The 21,751-nt window shown below is 35.3% G+C and overlaps 1 protein-coding gene across 1 annotated transcript; it reads left to right on the top strand.

Annotated features, from left to right (window-relative positions):
- The first annotated feature begins 12,769 nt into the window (after positions 1-12,769).
- LOC104884862 (hypersensitive-induced reaction 1 protein) lies at positions 12,770-15,054 on the top strand. Its single transcript, XM_010669565.3, has 6 exons — positions 12,770-12,887; positions 13,415-13,624; positions 13,707-13,827; positions 13,923-14,014; positions 14,121-14,217; positions 14,298-15,054. The coding sequence occupies exons 2-6, from the start codon at positions 13,436-13,438 to the stop codon at positions 14,657-14,659; spliced, it is 861 nt and encodes a 286-aa protein (XP_010667867.2). The 5' UTR covers positions 12,770-12,887; positions 13,415-13,435; the 3' UTR covers positions 14,660-15,054.
- The last annotated feature ends 6,697 nt before the right edge of the window (positions 15,055-21,751 follow it).

The following is a 21,751-nucleotide window of genomic DNA, read 5'->3' as shown; positions in this document are numbered from 1 at the left end:
ATCATTATTGCTATTAAGGGATGTCGAGGGTCCAGAACTTCGATTTGCCATCAACTCAACAAAATACGCACCGCGAACTGAGAATTGCCCATGTTTACTATGGCGCCACATCCATATATCGTTGTCACCATATAAGGGAACTGGAATTTGTTGTATCGCCTGTACCTCCCATGGGTTAAAAATCTCCTCCAAAACCCCTTGCTTCCACTTCCCATTCTCCATTAACTCACATACTAGTTGGTAACCCTCCACCTCCCTACTATGCACTCGACAGTCGTGTAGGCTCGGCACCCATGGATCTTGCCATATGTTTGTATCCACCCCATCCCCTATAACTTTGCACGCACCCTTCACAATTATATCTTTCACCGATAATATTGAGCGCCATGTGAAACTTGCATTTGAGTTAACTTGGGCTTCCATGAAGTTTTTTGAGTGGAAATATTTCCCCTTTAAGACTCTAGCCATTAATGAGTGTGGCATAGTCAGTATCGTCCACGCTTGCTTGGCGAGGAGGGCCCTATTAAAAATGTCAAAATTTCGAACTCCTAATCCTCCCTCCCGTTTAGGCAGAAACATTTTATCCCATGCAACCCAACTTATTTTTTTCTCCACATCTTTTTGTCCCCAAAAAAAGTTTCGACACATTTTTTCAATACCCTCCAGGATACTTTTTGGGAGACGGAAACACTGCATCGCATAAGTTGGAATAGCTTGGGCAACGGCTTTAATGAGAATCTCCCTTCCGGCTTGAGATAGGCACTGACCTTTCCATCCTTTTAGCTTCTTCCAGACTCGATCTTGAATTGATTGGAAAACTCTTTTCTTTGAGCTACCTATGAAAGTAGGGAGCCCCAAATATTTATCATGTCCTTCTACCGCCTTAAATTGTAACTTCATCTGAAGGATATCAATCTTTTTCGGCTCTATATTTCGGCTATAAGACATTTCTGATTTTTCCATATTCAATTTTTGCCCAGAAGCTGCTTCATAAATAGATAAGATCTCCAGAACATTATCAACTTCGTCCTCCGTAGCCCTCACAAAAAGTACACTGTCATCTGTGATGGGAAATAGGTGCTATCTATACTACAATGGCTGCACTCTTCTAGTATGGGTGGACATTCAGGTAGAGATGCCACTTTGAAGAGGGTGAAGTCATTATTCTACTGGAAAGGATTGACAAAGTTTGTTACTTCTTTTGCGAGGAATTGTTTGATATGCCAAGCTCACAAACATGAAACTGTAGCTTCTCCTAGCTTGCTATAACCTTTACCAATCCCTAAAGAACTATGGATCGATAAAGCCATGGATTTCATATCTGGTCTACCTAGGTCTCAAGGCAAAGATGCCATGTTTGTGGTTGTGGATATGTTGAGTAAATATAGTCATTTCATGGCTCTAGCTCACCCCTATTCTGCTGAGGCAGTAGCTCAATGTTACTTGGATAATGTTTTTAAACTACATGGATGACCTAGATCCATAGTTAGTGACTGAGGTCTGAGATTCTATGCTCTTAAGCAAGTTTTGGCAAGCTTTATTTTCTATTCAAGGTACAAAGTTGTTGCTATCTTCAGTCTACCACCCTCAAACTGATGGTCAGACTAAGATAGTTAACAAATGCCTTGAATCATTCCTTAGATGTATGTGCAGTGAGAAACCCGAGGATTGGAGTATGTGATTACCCTTGGCAAAATGGTGGTATAACACCAATTTTCACACATTTGCTTAGATCACTCCTTATGAAGTGGTCTATAATCAACCATCTCCTCTTCATTTACCTTACCTACCTGGGGAAGGATTTGAAGTGGCAGTGGACAGATTCTTGCAGAAGAGAGAACATATGATTCATATGCTCAAATTTTTCTTGAAAAGAGCCGAGGATATGATGAAATCTCAGGCTGATCATGGAAGAACATCAAAGAAGTGATAGAGCCTTTGAAATTGGCTCTTGGGTTTGGTTAAAATTACACCCTTACAGACAGAAGACTATGAAGACTTCTACAGATAAGAAGCTGTCCCCCAAGTATTTTGGTCCCTTTAAGGTAATTGATACAGTGGGGAAAGTAGCCTATAAACTACAGCTACTTGGGGATGCTCAAGTTCACCCTATCTTTCATGTTTCTCAACTGAAGCAATGCAGGGGTGATTTACCTGCTATTACTCATATACCTGCTTGGCTACATGGTATATCTTCCAAGGCATTTCTACAACCAGCAAGCATTTTAGAGAAAAATATGGTAAAGCATAAAAATGCAGCTCATGTTCAGTATCTTGTACAGTGGAAAGGCTGCCCCATATCTAAAGCTACTTGGGAGTGGGCACAGCAGTTTGAAGCAAATCATCCAGCCTTTGTTGTTGCTTAAAACTTGAATTTTTCTGAATACATTTCTTTTATAAGGGGGAAGGAATGTAACAAAATATTGTTATTCTGTTATTTTATTATAAGTAGTAGTTAGTTTTGGCGGAAAACAGGGGCGGTTCTTGGCCCATGCAGTATAGGCGATGGAATAGGGCCCCAAAAATAGAAGGGCCCCGAAATATATTATATGTATTAAATGTTTGAAAGAAAAATAAAAGGAAAGCATTTGGATCAGTGGTAAAGTAGTAAGGGATTGGGCAAAGAGGCACGGGTTCAATTCTACTTAGGAGCAGTTTTTTTTGACTTTTTGTTGTTTTAATTATGACTGCTGGCTCATCACCTACTCACATTAATAAACCATCAAGCATGGGTTTTTCTTTGGCTGCTTCAAATCCCCAATTTCCCATTAATGGCTACTCTCTTCTCTCTCCTCCTAACTCTCTCTCATTAATTTCTCCTCATACTCCTATATTTTTTTTTTGCGATTTCCAATAAAATTTACTCTATTTATATCTAAATATTTGTTTACTTATAATTATTTGATATGTTGAGAGTATTTTTTTTAATTAATAATCTAATATCTTTTATGAACTAAATATGAAAGGCCCAATTTTAAGAGAGCGTATAGGGCCCCCGTTATGTTTGCCCCGCCCCTGGCGGAAAATACTATTGTTACTGTATAAATACTCTATTGAGCTGTATGTTGTGCATGTAATATGTTATGATGTTTTGATGATGAAAATTAATATAATATGTTATAGTATGAAAGTATGTAACAGTTGAAACAGATGCACGAAGAAAGGAATTAATAAATGAAGACTTTGAAGAAAAGAAGAATCAAGATTGAAGTCAAGTTTATATGTTCCTTTAGAATAGTTACTTTGTGTAAAAATGTAATAGGCTTGAATTAGGTGATATACTATGTGCTAAATATAGAAATATAAAATTAGTATAATTATTATTTTCTTAGAGTTAAGAAAATAAATAATTGTATTAATATTATATGTCTATATAAAAAGGAAATTAGTTTATAAAATAAGATAAAAGATTTTCATAAAAAATGTTTTAGAAAAAGAATTTTATAAAAAACGTGGTTTTAGAAAAATATTTTTAATAAACGTGTTTTATGAAAATAATTTATGAAAACGAGTTTTAGAAAAGAATTTTAGTAAACAACGTAATTTGGTTTTCAAAAAGGATTTGGAAAATATTTTTTGATAAAAACAGAATTTTAGTTGAAAAGAAAATCTAATAAGAAAAAACTTATCTTTTTGAGATTAAAGATAAAGATAGAAAAAGATAAAGTTTGTTTTTCTAAAAAGAGAGTTTTATCCCTTAAATTAAGGATTAAAAGATAAAGATATTTTTGAAGGATTTTCGTCCAAACCAAGTCTTATAAAAGGGATTCATAATTCACTTTTATATCTCACGTTTTCAGAGAGAAAAATCGGAGATATTAAGAGCTGAAAACTATTTCCTTCGCACAGAGTATAGCACTGTTTGAGTCAGATTCAAGTAACGAATATACGAGTGTAATGTCCTCTAATTGCTTGACTAAGAAGCACAGATGAGGTCGTTTTCTTTCTGTAATTTCACCATTATAGAGAGTGTCAACACTTAGAGTTAAGTGTTGGGGTCGCTACTAGAGTTAGTAGTGAGGGAATCTTATTGTATCAAGAGGTTGATATTTAGGATTAAAGAAATAAAAGAGTTTTTGTTTCTTGTGGACGTAGATCTCAGAGGTGAGATTGAACCACGTTATATCTTGAGTTTGAGTATTGATTTAATAAGTTTTTAGTTTTAATTTTCGCAAAAACTCAAAACAGAAATTTTCGAGCGTTTCACACGCTGTCTGGCACTGTGCGATAACAAAAGTTTTGCGAAAATCGATCAAATTTCGTCACTCAATTCAACCCCCCCTTCTTGAGTGTCACCTTGGGTTCTAACAAGTGGTATCAGAGCAGGCTATTCTCGTAAGACTCACATCTAGAGAATAGAAATCATGAACACGCAAGATGACTATCGTGACAGGTATTCCAAGTGTCCTGTTTTCAACGGGAAGGATTATGGATGGTGGAAGACTGGATGAGGATCTACATTCAAGGTTCTGATTTTGAATGCTGGAGAATCATAAAGACTGGACCTCTACCTATTCAAGTCAAAGATCTGAAGGAAAGCTGATCGACAAGGAAGAAGATCAGTACAATTCTGTTGATTATGGAAAAGCCGAAAAGAATTACAAAGCTATGAGTATTCTCCAATCTGGAATTGGATCTGATGAATATTCAAGGATCTCGGCATGGACTACAGCTAAGGAAATCTGGGACACACTGGAATTGGCCCATGAAGGTACAAACGAGGTAAAACAGTCTAGGATAGATTTATTGGTCCAACAATATGAATTGTTCTCAATGAATAAGGACGAATCTATTAAAGATATGTTTACCAGATTCACACTAATAACTAATGAACTAAGATCCTTAGGAAAAATTTACTCTTCTGAAGATTTAGTTAGAAAAGTATTAAGAAGTTTAACTAATAAATGGCTTCCCAAAATAACTGCTATTCAAGAGGCTAAGGATCTAACAAAACTTTCACTAGAACAACTCATTGGTTCTTTAATGACTCATGAACTTGTTTTAGACTCTAAATCAAGTGAACCAAAGAATAAAGGGTTGGCCTTAAAAACTGAAGTAGAAACGGATGATAGTGATAGTGATGAAGAAGTAGCGTTTCTAACTAGAAAGTTTCAAAATTTTTGAAAAAGAATAGGAGTAACAACTTCAGGAGAAGTGGAAACTCCAAAGGTAAAGGCACTACATCTAACCCTAAGAAAAGTGCTACTAACTCTGGTTGTTTCAAGTGTGGTGAGTATGATCACAGGATTAAAGAATGCCCTCTGTGGGATGAAGAAAAGCCTAAGGAAAAACGAGAGCAGTCGAGGAAAGAGTTCAAGAAAGCCATGATTGCGGCAGTTGGGGAGATTCGGAGTCTGACGACGATCAGAGCGTGGACAGTGCCACGAGGCCAAACTGTGTCTGAATGCTGTACAGAAAACACTGAAGACGGCACTGTGCGAGGACGACTCACATCTATGCTTAATGGCTAAAAGTTCGAATCCTCTTGAAGAGGTAGAAGACAGTGAGGTAAGCCTAACTGCTTTAAAACCTTCACTTCATCTTCTTTCAAAAAGTCAACTTGTCACTCTACTTGGTAATGTAATTGATGATTGTCAAAACATGAATGATAATTTTGATATCATGAAAAAGGAAATAAAAAATTTGACCAAGCTAAAGATTGGATTAGAGTTGAGTAAAAGGATTTATTGAAAGAAAATAAAACACTGTTGAAAAGGATTGATGAGCAAGACTATTGAGATACAAACACTAAAACACGAAAAAACAATCCTGGCTGATGACATAAAAAATCGAACAGTGCCATCCACTGTTTGTGAAACTGAAAAAACGTGTCTTGAAAACAGATTGAAACACTAAATAACGAATTGACTGAACTTAAAAATTCAAGACAGGAATCTAGTATTGTTCCTTCAATGCTGCCTAGTGATGCTAATTAAAAGAAGATCTTGAAAAGTTAAAAGAGACTTAGAGATTTCAGAAAAAGAAGTAGTGATCTAAATACCTCAGTTGAATTCTTAGAATCACAACTTTCCATTGCTCGTAAGATGCATGACAAATGGACGAACGGAATGAATGCTTTAAACTACTTAACTAGCACCACAAACAACATGAACAAAACTGGATTAGGATACACTGATCAGCCGCACAGTGCCAGGCTCTGTGTAAGGACCTACGAGAGAACTTCCGAAAGAGAAAATATGTGGCCTTCCTGAATATCTAATTTGCAATTTTTGTGGAAACAATGGTCATCTAATTGACGACTGCAACAAGAAAAAAAATCGAATTGCTAAGAAATTAAACATGTTACTCAAATCTGGGTTAGGAAGACATACTAGACCTCAACGTAAGAAAAAGGGACCCAAGCAAGTATGGGTTCCTAAAACTAACAAGTGATTCTTGTGCAGGTAAACGTGAGAGGAAGCAACCTATGGTATCTCGACAGTGGTTGCTCAAGACATATGACTGGTGACAAAACATTCCTCTCACTAGTAGCCCACAATGGAGGGTGTGTTACATTTGGCGACAACAAAAAGGGAGAGATCATTGGAATAGGCAAGTCGGCAAATCTCTAACACACTCCATCGAGAATGTTTGTTGGTAAATGGACTGAAACACAACTTGTTAAGTATATCACAATTGTGTGATAAAGGTAATGTTGTTGAATTCCAGGCAAATTTGTGCCAAATCTTGAATATGAAAACTAGGGAAGTAATATTGGAAGGTAAAAGATTAAACAATGTCTTTATAATCTGTCTAGATACCTTACCTAATGAGAAAATTTCATGCATGAGTGCCCTACAAGATAATCCACTACTTTGGCATAAAAGACTTGGACATGTTAGCTCTAGACTGCTTAACAAATTGAGAAAAATGGATTTAGTAGATGGTTTACCATCCATAAACTTTGATTGGGAAACAATTTGTAATGCATGTGCTAGATGCAAACATGTTCGATCATCTTTTAAGTCAAAGACATTTGTTAGCACCTCTAAACCCTTGGAACTAATTCACATGGATCTTTGTGGCCCAATGCGTGTAAGGAGTAGAGGTGGTAGCAAATATGTGTTGGTACTTGTTGATGATTTCTCTAGATTTGTTTGGACATTATTCATTGGTGGGAAAGATGAAACATTTGATGTTTTTCTTGTTCATATTCGAAAAGTTCAAAATCAAACAAATTGTAAATTGCTGTCTGTCCGTACTGATCATGGCACTGAGTTTGAAAATACAGATTTCGAAAAATTTTGCAATGACAATGGAATTGATCATAATTTCTCTGCACCAAGAACACCACAACAGAATGGAGTTGTAGAAAGGATGAATCGTACTTTAGAAGACATGTCTCGAACCATGCTTCTACATAGTGGCTTACCTAGAATTTTTGGGCCGAGGCAGTAAGTACTGCATGCTATATATATAACAGAACTAAAGTACGATCCATCTTGAATAAAACTCCATATGAACTCATCAAAGGTAGGAAACCAAATATCTCTCACTTAAGATGTTTTGGATGTACTTGTTATGTTCACAACAATGGCAAGGATAATTTGGGTAAGTTTGATCCAAGAAGTGATGAAGCAGTGTTCATTGGTTACTCTCCTCATAGCAAAGCATATAAAGTATACAACAAAAGAACAATGCGTATGGAGGAGAGTGTCCATGTCATATTTGATGAATCTGATAAAAGCTTACAAGATGTGCAGGTAGATGATGACGAAGACTTCTCTATTGGACTGATTAGAGAGTCACGAGACAAACAGCATGATAAGAATCAACCTGAAACAAGTTCTGACGCTCAGAGCATGGCACAGTCTGAAGAACAAATCAACAACTGCGACAAGAATAAAAAAATGCAGAAGAAGTAACTGAAACTCTGAGAAGAAGTTTGGAAGACCAACAGAAGCTGAAGAAAGTACAAAGCGAAAAACTGACGCTCAGAGCATGGCACTGTGCCGCAGAACGAAATTTACTCCGAAGAAGTGGAAACATCAAGGATCACACCTACTGACCTATATCCTAAGACATATCAAAGGGAGTTCAAACTCGCTCATCTCTTCATAACTTTTGTGCTTTCAATGCTTTTATATCTGAAATTGAACCAACTAATTATAAAATTGCATTGACTGACCCTGATTGGATTTTGGCCTGCAGGATGAGTGAATCAATTCAAGAGAAACGAAGTTTGGCATTTAGAACCTCGTCCCACTCATCAATCAGTATTGGAACAAAATGGGTTTTTAGAAACAAATTGGATGATAGTGGGATGATTGTTCGAAATAAAGCCAGACTAGTGTGCCAAGGTTTAACCAACAAGAGGGAATTGATTATGAGAGACCTTTGCCCCTGTGGCCCGTTAGAAGCTATTCGAATTTTGATATCCTTTGCAGCTTTTAAAAACATTAAACTTTTTCAAATGGATGTCAAAACTGCCTTCTTAAACGGGTACTTAAAGGAAACAGTGTATGTCGAACAACCTCCTGGCTTTACTGATCAAAACTTTCCTAATCATGTTTACAAATTGGATAAGGCACTTTACGGTTTAAAGCAAGCTCCTAGAGCTTGGTATGAACGCTTATCTATCTTTTTAATGGAAAATGGCTTTAAACGAGGTTCAGTAGATAGGACATTGTTTCTGAAAAGTAAGGGGGAAGAATTACTAGTTGTTCAAATTTATGTTGATGATATTATTTTTGGGGCAACTACAGAATTATTATGTCATTATTTTGCTGAACTAATGAAAAGTGAATTTGAAATGTCTATGATGGGGGAATTAAGTTTCTTCCTAGGTCTACAAATCAAGCAACTGGATAATGGCATAATGATACATCAACAGAAATATGTGAAGGAGCTTTTGAAGAAGTATGGTATGGAAGACTCAAAAACTTATCCTACACCTGTACCTACTGCTCTTAAGTTAGATATGGACGAAAATGGTAAGAAAGTAGATGAAACAATCTACAGAGGTATGATAGGCTCTCTTCTCTATTTGACATCAAGTCGACCAGATATTCTGCACAGTGTATGCCTCTGTGCCAGATTTCAGTCTGCCAAAGGAATCACACTCAAAGCTGTAAACGAATACTTAGATATTTAAGAGGCACTACTAACTTATATCTATGGTATCCTAAAGGAGGAAATTTTGACTTGATTGGTTTTTCTGATGCAGATTATGCAGGATTTTTGGTAGATAGAAAGAGTACCTCTGGAACAGCCACCTTCCTGGTCCTTGCTTAATTCATGGGCTTCCAAAAAGCAAAATTTCGTGGCTTCTCCACTGCAGAAGCTGAATATGTTGCCGCCGCTTCTTGTTGTGCACAGGTATTATGGGTAAGACAACAACTTCGAGATTTCGGAGTTATGATTGATAATGTGCCCATTATGTGTGATAATACAAGTGCTATAAACATCTCTAAAAATCCTGTTCAACATTCACGTACATACAAGCATATAGAAATAAGATATCATTTCTTACGTGATCATGTAGAGAAAGGTAACATAGCCCTTGAATTTATTTGTACTGAGGACCAAATAGCTGATATTTTCACTAAACCACTTGCTCGTGAAAGATTTGAAAAACTTAGAGTAGCCTTGGGATTGATTTCTGGAACTTAGCTGCTTTATATGTTTCATTGACCTCCTTTACATGTCTCACTAAGCTCAAAAGATTTTACCTAAACTAAGTTAGAAAGGTTCTTATCATAAGTCAAGACTCCTAAAAAGGCTATTGATGCTGTCCTGATAATCTACACCTAAGTTGCCTCATGACAATTCCCTAAACAATCATATAAGTGTCACCAAACATTTTTTTAAAAAAAAAATACTGAGATGTTGCTTTGCATAAAATACAAAAACATTGTTTTAAAAAGTTTTTCAAATTTTTTTTTCAAAAATAGGCTGCCATATCTCATGTACTCCCTAACCCAAGCCAAATACATGCCTAACCCACAAAAATTTCCAAGCCCCACTCTCCATAGCCAAAACACACGCCCAGCCGAAAAAAAAAAAAATTAACAAAAAAAAAAAAAAAAACCCTTCCCAACCCGTGTCTTTCCCTCTCCCCTCCAAAACCTCCTACCCTTTTCATTTCCCACATTAACCCACTTCAAAAATCTCTAACACCTGTAAATTCTCTGAACTCACTCTCCACCATCAACAATGGTGAAGAGGAAAACCACCCGGCGGACTCCCAAGAAACCCGCCGCCCCAGTCCCCTCTTCTCCTCCTCCGTCACCAGATCCGCCTTCTCCACCTCCCCGTGACCCGACTCCACCGCCTTCTCCACCTCCACGTGATCCGACTCCACCACCCTCTCCACCTCCCCGTGACCCGACTCTATATAATATTATGCTTTATAACAGTAAGATATTTCATTGCTACTTTGAGAATCGAATATAAAAATGAGCATGTGGAAACAAGTGGGATTTGAAAGCTATTAATCCAATGTATGGATAGGTTATAAAGGGTAAATGAATAACAATAAAATATGCATCATACTTTGAGGGGGAATAACAGAGAATATCATATGCATACTTTGAGGGGGAACAAGTCATTATCTAACAATATTATATTCATAGTTTGTCATCATCAAAAAGGGGGAATTTGTTGTGCATGTAATATGTTATGATGTTTTGATGATGAAAATTAATATAATATGTTATAGTATGAAAGTATGTAACAGTTGAAACAGATGCACGAAGAAAGGAATTAATAAATGAAGACTTTGAAGAAAAGAAGAATCAAGATTGAAGTCAAGTTTATATGTTCCTTTAGAATAGTTACTTTGTGTAAAAATGTAATAGGCTTGAATTAGGTGATATACTATGTGCTAAATATAGAAATATAAAATTAGTATAATTATTATTTTCTTAGAGTTAAGAAAATAAATAATTGTATTAATATTATATGTCTATATAAAAAGGAAATTAGTTTATAAAATAAGATAAAAGATTTTCATAAAAAATGTTTTAGAAAAAGAATTTTATAAAAAAACGTGGTTTTAGAAAAATATTTTTATAAACGTGTTTTATGAAAATAAATTTATGAAAACGAGTTTTAGAAAAGAATTTTAGTAAACAACGTAATTTGGTTTTCAAAAAGGATTTGGAAAATATTTTTTGATAAAAACAGAATTTTAGTTGAAAAGAAAATCTAATAAGAAAAAACTTATCTTTTTGAGATTAAAGATAAAGATAGAAAAAGATAAAGTTTGTTTTTCTAAAAAGAGAGTTTTATCCCTTAAATTAAGGATTAAAAGATAAAGATATTTTTGAAGGATTTTCGTCCAAACCAAGTCTTATAAAAGGGATTCATAATTCACTTTTATATCTCACGTTTTCAGAGAGAAAAATCGGAGATATTAAGAGCTGAAAACTATTTCCTTCGCACAGAGTATAGCACTGTTTGAGTCAGATTCAAGTAACGAATATACGAGTGTAATCGTCCTCTAAATTGCTTGACTAAGAAGCACACAATTGAGGGTCGTTTTCTTTCTGTAATTTCACCATTATAGAGAGTGTCAACACTTAGAGTTAAGTGTTGGGGGTCGCTACTAGAGTTAGTAGTGAGGGAAATCTTATTGTATCAAGAGGTTGATATTTTAGGATTTAAAGAAATAAAAGAGTTTTTGTTTCTTGTGGACATAGATCTCAGAGGTGAGATTGAACCACGTTATATCTTGAGTTTGAGTATTGATTTAATATAGTTTTTAGTTTTAATTTTCGCAAAAACTCAAAACAGAAATTTTCGAGCGTTTCACACAGTGTCTGGCACTGTGCGATAACAAAAGTTTTGCGAAAATCGATCAAATTTCGTCACTCAATTCAACCCCCCCTTCTTGAGTGTCACCTTGGGTTCTAACACTGTAATTGAGGATTCATTCAGAAGTTAATACAATTCTAAACTTCTCATTTCTCTACATTTCTATCTCTTCTCTATGTCTCTTTCTTTAGTCTAATCTCTATCTTTTCTCTTATCAATTGCTGTTGTTCTTGAGCTGATAGTAGCTAAACAAAGCTGCTATTACAATCGAATTCTGACCTTCGTCGACATAGAACTGCAAGGTGCAACCCCACCCTTCTACGACTCTCTGATGTGCCACATAAATTAGTGGAGGACCTATTGTTGGACAAAGCTCTCGTCTGTAATGTTTCAAGACCAACATTATCTTATCGGACAAAGAAGAGACCAACTTCTCACAATTGTTTAGAACCCACCATATTACCTACAGACAAATCATTTGAAATTTTGAACACATCCAAAGGATATTCTAGGTTGGGAATTTGGGATTACCATCCAAGTTCAACCTAGAATTTTCTTTTATTAGGAATATCCAAAACTAATACTCTATTTGTTTTGGCGCTTTTCCTAGGAAGTTTTAGGTCATGTAATCCATGTACAATAAAAAAATTTGATCCCGAGACCTCAAGTACATATACTAAAGTCTTAACCACTCGACTAAGTTGTATTTATTATAAGTGTTATTATCATAAAGTATTATGTTAATAAATGAAATTTTTTCTTACCCAAGATATAATCCAGACCTAATAACTCGTTCAATTTTAGAAATTGTTCTTAACCGTTGTGAAAATGTGAACTCACTAAAAGTTTAATGTCAATCCAAAGTGATATACTCCGCTCCATATAAAGTCCAGAGAAATTACGTGCTCATGCAAAGCCAAAAGATCCCAATTTGGCAATTTCCTAGAATTTTCGTTGAAAATAAGTTTGTAGCCTTGTCCGAGATTATACTCCTAAGCAACTTACTATAAAAAGTAGTAGTAATACGGAGAAAAAATGCAACTGACAAGTGACAACAAAAATAATACTTACTTACATTTAGAAAGGCTAAATAAGGAAGCCACACTGCTGCAAATCTTTGCAATTGGAAGGTACTAACTCTCTGTGTCTTCAACTCTTGATCATTCATCACCCACATTGTCACCACTTATCTTTCTCTTTTCATCTAATATGATGGATTGCTAATTTTTTTTTTTTGATTGGCTTCATTTTAGAATATACTTTTTTTTTTGGGTTTAGGGAGTCGTGCTCGTTCTTCACTAATTAAAATAAGTTTCAACAAAATAGAAGTTAATTTGACAAAAATAAGTTAAAATGAATTATTTAAGCAGAAGTAGTGAAGTTTTGCATAAGTAAATTAATTTCAACAAAAAGAAGTTAGATGATTTATCGCGTGCATTTTCATATTTTCCTGTACTTTAACTAAAACAAATTGTACTTCCTTTGTTCATTAAAGTTTATATGGTTATATATCAAAAAAAATATTACGTGGGATCTTGTAAGATTTGTCTCTCTTGTGTATATACATATTGTGCTTTGCTCTCAATGCAATAGAGCCACCAACTTCTTGTACACTTTTACTTGTAAGACTTTTCATGTGGTTGTAACCTTTAATTAGGAGAATTACATAGCAACAACAATGGGGAACCTGTTAGGTTGCATTCAAGTTGACCAATCCACAGTTGCTATTAAGGAGAAGTTCGGAAAATATAGTGACGTGCTGCAGCCAGGGTGCCATTGTGTCCCTTGGTTTATTGGTCGTCGGATAGCAGGCGAGCTCAGTCTTCGTGTACAGCAGTTGGATATACGCTGTGAGGCCAAGACCAAGGTCAGTTTTCTTAGCTTTTCCCTTGTGAGTTAGTGAATAATGACAATGATAGTACTAAAGGAAGATCTGCTTGTCTTCGTAGGACAATGTGTTTGTCAATGTGGTTGCGTCCATTCAATACCGAGCCATTCCTGAGAAGGCAAATGATGCATTCTACATGCTCAGCAATTCTCGTTCCCAAATTCAGGCCTATGTTTTTGATGGTGAATATAACTATTGAAAATAGAACAAAGCAGTGTCTAGCTTCAAAAGCTAAAGGAAGCTTGTATGTCTCTAACAGTTTCTGATTTTTTTACAGTTATCAGAGGCACTGTTCCAAGGCTAAATGTGGATGATGTGTTTGAGCAGAAGAGTGAAATCGCCAAATCGGTTGCTGATGGACTCGAAAAGGTGAATTAATCTATGTGGTAGTTCAACTGCATATATACTTCAAAAAAAGTTCAAACCCTTGTATCTTGGTCAGATATTCATGTTAAAAACTGAGAATTTTCTTCAGGCAATGTGTCATTTTGGATATGAGATCGTTCAAACACTGATTGTTGATATCGATCCTGATGAACGTGTGAAGCGAGCTATGAATGAGATTAATGCTGGTAAGATCACTTCCATTTCAGTGCCTTTGATTACTAGCAATTGCATTTTGAATGTCTGGTAACGGCTTCAACTTTTTCAGCTGCAAGAAACAGGGTAGCAGCAAATGATAAGGCCGAGACAGAGAAGATCATACAGATCAAAAAGGCGGAAGGAGAGGCGGAGTCCAAGTACCTTTCTGGGGTGGGTGTCGCAAGGCAGCGACAGGCAATCGTAGATGGTCTAAGAGACAGTGTACTGGGCTTTTCAGGGAACGTTCATGGGACAAGTGCTAGGGATGTTATGAACATGATCCTCATTACGCAGTACTTTGACACCATGAAGGAAATCGGTGCAGCTTCCAAGTCATCAGCTGTGTTTATCCCACACGGACCTGGTGCTGTGGGTGATGTTGCAACACAGATCAGAAATGGACTACTTCAAGCAGCAGCATCATCTGAATGATAACAGATAATCCCTACCCAACTATGGAAAAACATATATATCACCTTGCGGAGATATAATTATACCACTCTTCACTTCACTTAGAATTATAAGTTTGAGGAAAAAATAAGTGACACATACGTTCTAATAAGTTACAAAATAAGTTTCAATAATTTTCAATAAATTCACAATGCTTAACAAAAATCAGGTGATGAAAACACACCCTTACTTGGCTCTTCCACTTTTGGAATTTGTTTTTCTTTTCTTTTTCTTGAGGGAAACGTTGTGCTCCCGTCGAAGTTTTTACCTTCCTATAAGACAATGTTGTTTGTGCGAAATATAGAGATATAATGAACTGTACTTCCTCTATTATTCTTATTATCTTATATTGCAAATATGAATTTTTATACTATTTACACACTATCTTTCCATCATTTACCGTGAAAAATATAGTCATGACTCAAGTGGAGCCTTTTTAGAATCATATCAATATATACTTTCAATTAGAGGTGTCAATCTGGGTCACTGGCTGGGTTTGGGTTGACCCAAGCTGGGTCGGAATGATTTGGGTCGGAATAATATGGGTGACACTGTGTCATGGGTCGGAACTGGGTGGGTCGGGTGAACTTGGGTCGGGTGAAACTGGGTGAGGGGATCTCGAAACTGGGTCGGAATTGGGTCGGGTGAAACTGGGTCGGCCGGTATCTGGGTTGGGTGAATTTGGGTCGGAATGGAATAAGGTGAAGTCGGTCCAAATCGGCTTTCGGAATGACTTGGGTCGGAAGAAATCGGCTTTCGGAATAACTTGGGTCGGAAGAAATCGGCTTTCGGAATGACTTAAGTTGGAAGAAATCGTGTTTCGGAATTACTCGGGTCGGAAGAAACCGGCTTTCGGGTTACTTAGGTCGAAAGAAATCGATATCGAAATAACTTGGGTCGGAATTATTCGGCTTTCAGAATTACTTGGGTCGGAAGAAATCGGTTTTCGGGTTACGTGGGTCGGAAGAAATCGGAATAACTTGGGTCGAAAGAAATCGGGTTTCGGAATTACTTGGGTCGGAAGAAATCGGCTTTCGGGTTTGGGTCGGAAGAAATCGATATCGGAATAACTTGGGTTGGAATAATGCGGCTTTCGGAATTACTTGGGTCGGAATAAATCGGCTTTCGGGTTACTTGGGTCGAAAGAAATCGATATCGGAATTACTTGGAACGACTAAATATCGAACCGGCGGCTCCGTGGCGTATTGATTTGGGTCGAGATTGTTATAAACTTATAGCATGTGGATGTGGTATTGACATATTGTGATATTGTGATATTGTTATAAACTTACTCACTCTCAATTCTGAATCAGTTACTATATAGCAACAAAAAGAGTTATAGGTTGACATTAAATCATTAATGAAAGCATCTTAATTCGTAATTATAAAATTGTTCGACTTTTCATTGTTCATGGAACAACTTAACAAGTAACAATGATCAATGTTAATCACTTAATCGAATATGTCATATGAAGATGATACATAATCATACACTATATCACTAAAGGATGAAGATGAAATATTGAAGCTGTTAAAGTAGAGCATAGTCAATAATCAGTATGAAATAATCATGTCATTGTATCAGTACTCAGTAGAGTAGTAGAGGATGAAACATTGATCGAATTTCGTTAAGTTAAGGTTGACATAAATCAAATGAGCATAAAATTGGCTTATTGCCTAAGTATCGCCTATTAGTTATTCACTTATTTAGTTATTCTTATTGATGATTGCATAAGTATTCAAGTAACAAGTAACAACTAACATCTAACAAGTAACAACTAATAATTAACAATGATCAACGTTAATCACTTATCACTTAATCGAATATGTCAATATGTCATATGAAAATGATACATAATCAAACACTATGTTAGTAGAGGATGAACATGATCGAATTTCATTAAGTCAAGGTTCATAATATTGGCATAAATTAATTAATGAAATGATCATAAAATTGATTTGCTTCGACATTAATCAAAAGTCAAAACCATCAAATGATCATACGATTGATCATCGATGTTATTACACGGTTTTAACATTAATCAAAGCATACTAGAAATCCGTCTATTTCATTACTTAAATAATCACACATTCATGTATTTCATACTTAACAATTAACAATTTATACTTTTACTGTTTCACAAATTCACATCAATACATCATTATTCATTGAATTTCTAAAGTAAGTAGGAATTATTAAAATAGTTAGTAAACATCATTCATAATAATTTTTACATTAATGATCTTGTTTATAATTAAAAATAGTAATTAAATTTCTAAAGTGTGTAATTTTTATTAATTTATAATATTACTAAACAGTTCAGTTGATATCTATTCAGTTTGTATCATTTGAAATAATTAACAGTTCAGTTCAGTTAAGTTTACAAACTTTTCAATTCAGTTTAATTCAGTTTATAATATATATATGATTTGGAATAAGACAAATTTATGTAAGTCGGTATTCAAACTTTTAGTTGTATGCAAATCATATCATATTTGGTTTAAAAAGGACGTCTCATATCAATATAAATTTATTATAAACTTCCTCAAAAGACGAGTTATACGTTTTAAAAAAGTTGATTATATTAATGTCTTACTCTTAGTGTATTAGTTCAATGGATTAATATATCTATATTACTCCCTCCGTCCCATAATATAGTGCTTGCATTCCTCTTTGGGTGTCCCAAAATGTTGTGCCTATTTCTTTTTTATCAATTTGTTTGGACTAAATTATCCTTCATTTCTACATAAAACTTTCCAAAATACCCTTACTTTCTTTTAAAATATGTCCCTCTATTTATTGTTTTACACCATTCCAAGGTATATTTATTGCTCTTTCATTTTAGTTTCAAAGAAAAAGAAGAAAAAAACTAGTTCCAAGACAAAATACCAATAAACACTTACTTAAATATATATTTTTGTGAAATCCTAAAACTCTTTCCATTTTCCTTAATTTTTGTGAAAAATGAGAAGTGAGCACTATATTATGGGACGGAGGGAGTAGTCATTAAGCTCTATGCATTTGAAAATTGAAAGCCTATAATCGACGTAAAATAAGTTGATTATGGATTAGCTCAAGGTATCAATGTGAATCGATAAGTGAAATCAAGATAACAATACTCCATTTAAGTTAATCTTAACGAGTTATATTCAATTTGAAACTCACGTATCTTAGCCAAACTAAAAGAAATTACAATTGATCGTTAACTGTTATTGTGTTACGTCTTACATGTTAGTATTAAATTAATCCCTAATCACCGCATGTAACATGTTCACATATTTCTAATTTATAAATTTAGAATAATAATTTCTTAAAAATCAAATAATGCTAATTTAATTTTGAAAGTTTATAATTTCTATTAAGTTATAATAACATTACTAATTTTTAAAGTTACTAATCTAATAATATTAGAATTAGAAATTTACAATACTCAAATCAAAATAATACCAAAATACAACCATTGATTTTAGAAAGATGAAAATCCAACCATTGATTAAGTTAGCAATCCATGTAATTGGACATTCTCAATTCTCATTGGTCAAAAAAGAATGTCAAGGATTATGAATTAAGACCATTGATTTGAAAAAGATCCAACCAACCATTGAATCCCTACCTATCCCTAAACCCTCCCTCTTTTGTCTTTTCTCTCATATCGCCTCACAGCCTCCCTCTTCATCTTCCTCATTCCTCTTTCCATCTTCACGTACACCATTGAATCTCAGATCTATTTTCTCTCTATCTCTCATCTCAACCTCCAGTTTCTCTATCTCCTACCTTCATATGTTCTTACTGGTGTGCTAAAGTCCAAGAAATCAAAGTAAATTACAAGGTAGAGCAAGGTTGTGAATGGGTTCTTTATGCCATAACTCAAGTAAAGTTGAAGATCTTTAGTCAAAATCGCAAGATTCAAGAAGAAGTGCCAAAAATATGAAAATCTCATTGTTTATATACTTGATGTAATGCTTAGTGTTAGATCTAAATATTAGGATAACTCCAGTTTTCTTAGAGTTCATGTTTATATTTTTCAATTTTTTTGTTCAGATTTACATGTCTTGTTGTTATTTTTGTTTGATTTTTTCTCCGCAATTAATTATATCTGATCACTAATTCTTACTCTCCTTTTCTTTCGTTCTTATTTCTCTTCTTTACAGATTAATTTTTTTTTCTCTTGGTTTCTCTAGTAATTGTTTGGGAAAGATAAATGATGGATGGAGTTGTTTTTTTCTAGTTTCCGGGTTCGTTCTATTTTTGTTCAGTATTCTCATTTCTTATTCTTTAATTTTTTTTTTGTTCTTTTTGGGGTTTCAGGCTTTCAGCGATGAGTATAATGAATAGTTTCATTAATGATATCTTTGAGAAACTTGCCCAAGAATCTGCTCGTTTAGCTAGGTATAATGAGAAACCTACTATCACTTCTCGTGAAATTCAGACTGCTGTTAGGCTTGTTTTGCCTGGTGAATTGGCTAAACATGCTGTTTGTGAGGGTACTAAGGCTGTCACTAAGTTTACTAGTTCTTAGATTTCAGAATTTCAGTTTTCTTGTTTGGTATTTTTTTTGGAATCAATTTGGTGTATAGATCTGATTTGAGATTAATGGAATCAAGAAACTTTTGTTGAATCAAGTAACTGTGTGTTCGTTTTTGCTTTTAATTTTTACCAATTATTGATGATATTGACTATTGTGTAGTATGATAGTAGCATTTAGCATTTTGGTGATACTCATACTATGATTCTTTTGGCACTTGGTCATGAGTTTCGCGATGGACGATGGTTAGTTCAATTGTAAATAAATATGATGGATTTTTTATATATTTTTTTTTCTTAACTGTATGGGTTTACTTGGGTCGGAATGGCTTGGGTGAGGTCGGGTTTAGTTGGGTCGGGTTTAGTTGGGTCGGGTGCTAACAGGGTTGGGTCGAAATTGGGTCGGTGATAGCTGGATTGGGTCACAACTGGGTCGGTGATAGCTGGATTGGGTCACAACTGGGTCGGTGATAGCTGGGTTGGGTCACAACTGGGTCGATGATAGCTGGGTTGGGTGGTAACTGGGTTGGGTGGTAACTGGGTTGGATGATAAATGGGTTGGGTGATAACTGGGTGGGTTTAACTGGGTCATTGGCGGGTGAAGTTGGGTGCGGGTTATTTTGGGTCGGAAACAGGTTAGGTCTGGATCGTTATTCACGGGTGCAACTGGGTACGTGTAAAACTGGGTCGGCTCAACTCAGGTTGGGTTACTAATTCCACGGGTTAAACTGGGCACGGGTGAACGCTGGGTCGGAATGGGTCGGCTTTCCAACTGACCACTCTCGGCTCGGAATAGGTTGGGTCTGGGTCGCATGCGGGTTCACCCGTGGGTCGGCCCAGTTTTTGACACCTCTACTTTCAATATATCTCACATGTTATTAAGTTAACTAAAGGATAATTGAAAATATTAATATTATTGATTGAAAGTTGCGCAGTGACAAGCGTGAAAAATTGTATGTTGCAAAAAAAAAAAAGAATGGAGGAAGTGATATTTTCATCTTGTTTGTTTGCTTTTGCACAGTTTACATTCTTTACCATGCGTATTTTTTACCATTAATTTCTTAAGGTTTCAATAAAAAAAAAACTATGGTAATTAATTGATATTCTAAAACTAGAAGTTAAGATAATCTGTCTTGCATGGACCCGGTTCACATTAAAAATAGTGTGGACCAGGCCCAGGCACGTGATCCGGTACGAAGTACTCACTTTAATTTACCAAAAATGCGCGATTTTCTCTCTCTTCAATACTTCCAAAATCCGCGATTTTCTCTCTCTTCAATATTTCCAAAACCAAAGATTCTATCGCTGTAAAATTTCTGCAAATTATTGTCTCTCTTCATTCAAATTATTTTTGCAAACTAAATTGATTCTTCGACAATTTCCTATTCAATTGAACAACTACGACAAATTCATAGAAAATTCGGTTTTAATTGATCAAATAGATCTGAATCAGAGTATTGTAGCATATAATATAGACGACCAAAATCCGAGCATTGCAGCAATCGACGACGAACATCATTGATGGGTTTTAAAATATACCACAAGTGCACAGTGTCTGTTTGGCAGAAACTGGCAAATACGGGTCGATCCACAGGGAGAGGAGTTCTACAGATTTATGTTCAATTATCTAACTACTTCCAGAGAGGAAAAATAATTGAGGAATTAATAACTAAGCTAGAGTAAACTAAAACGCAGAAAAATGAGAATTTATCAAATACTTAAAAACCTAGGGCAATCGATCGATCCACCATGCTTATACCAGTTTAATCAATATAATATAGTTCAACAACACTTGGATTGAGGTTGGAATAAATGAAGTATTTCGTTAATCCTTGGTCAGGCATTAACAACTCCTGGATAACATATGCCAGTACGGTCGCTCAACATAATCAAATCTACCTATTGTAATAAGCCTCTAATGAATACGATCTTTCGATTCTAATTCTTATTAGCTAAACATAACTCATGATATTGCGCAATTACATGAATTAAATAAGTATAACAAATCAACAGGAATTATTCTAATTCAATCCAATTATTGAAGAACATCAAACCACAATAAAAAAAGGTATAAACATGGCTTCCCCCTCTAAACGCTAGAAATAGACTACTCACTCGTTATAATAAAGAACTCAATGAACATGATCAAAGTAAAACAATTCATTAAATTAAGGAAAGTAAAGAAGAATACCGAATGATTGAAGAACAATGAAAAAGGAAATCGACGGTCTATATAATCTTCCAATGTAAAAGTTCAACAAAAGTAGAGAGAATAAACTAAGTGTTTTGCCCTAAAAACGTAGAAAATGAGATGGCCCTCTCAAAAATATAAAAAAACTATTTATACTCTTTACAAAACCGGCTAAAAAACCCGAAAAAATGCGTCCCGAGAAACCGTCCTGTCGACCGGGCGAAATCCGCCCGGTGGGGCAACGGTGATTCAACTTCTACGACAAAAGACCAAATCCGCCCGGTCGGGCGCGTAAGCAAATTTTCCCATTTGGTCGCCTGGTTGACCGGGCTAACATTCCTTGAATTTTGGTGAAAAA

This window comes from Beta vulgaris, chromosome 2 (genome assembly GCF_026745355.1).
Source record: "Beta vulgaris subsp. vulgaris cultivar EL10 chromosome 2, EL10.2, whole genome shotgun sequence".
NCBI lineage: Eukaryota > Viridiplantae > Streptophyta > Magnoliopsida > Caryophyllales > Amaranthaceae > Beta > Beta vulgaris.
Note: the sequence above shows the minus strand (reverse complement) of the source record. Positions and strands in the feature narration are given on the sequence as shown.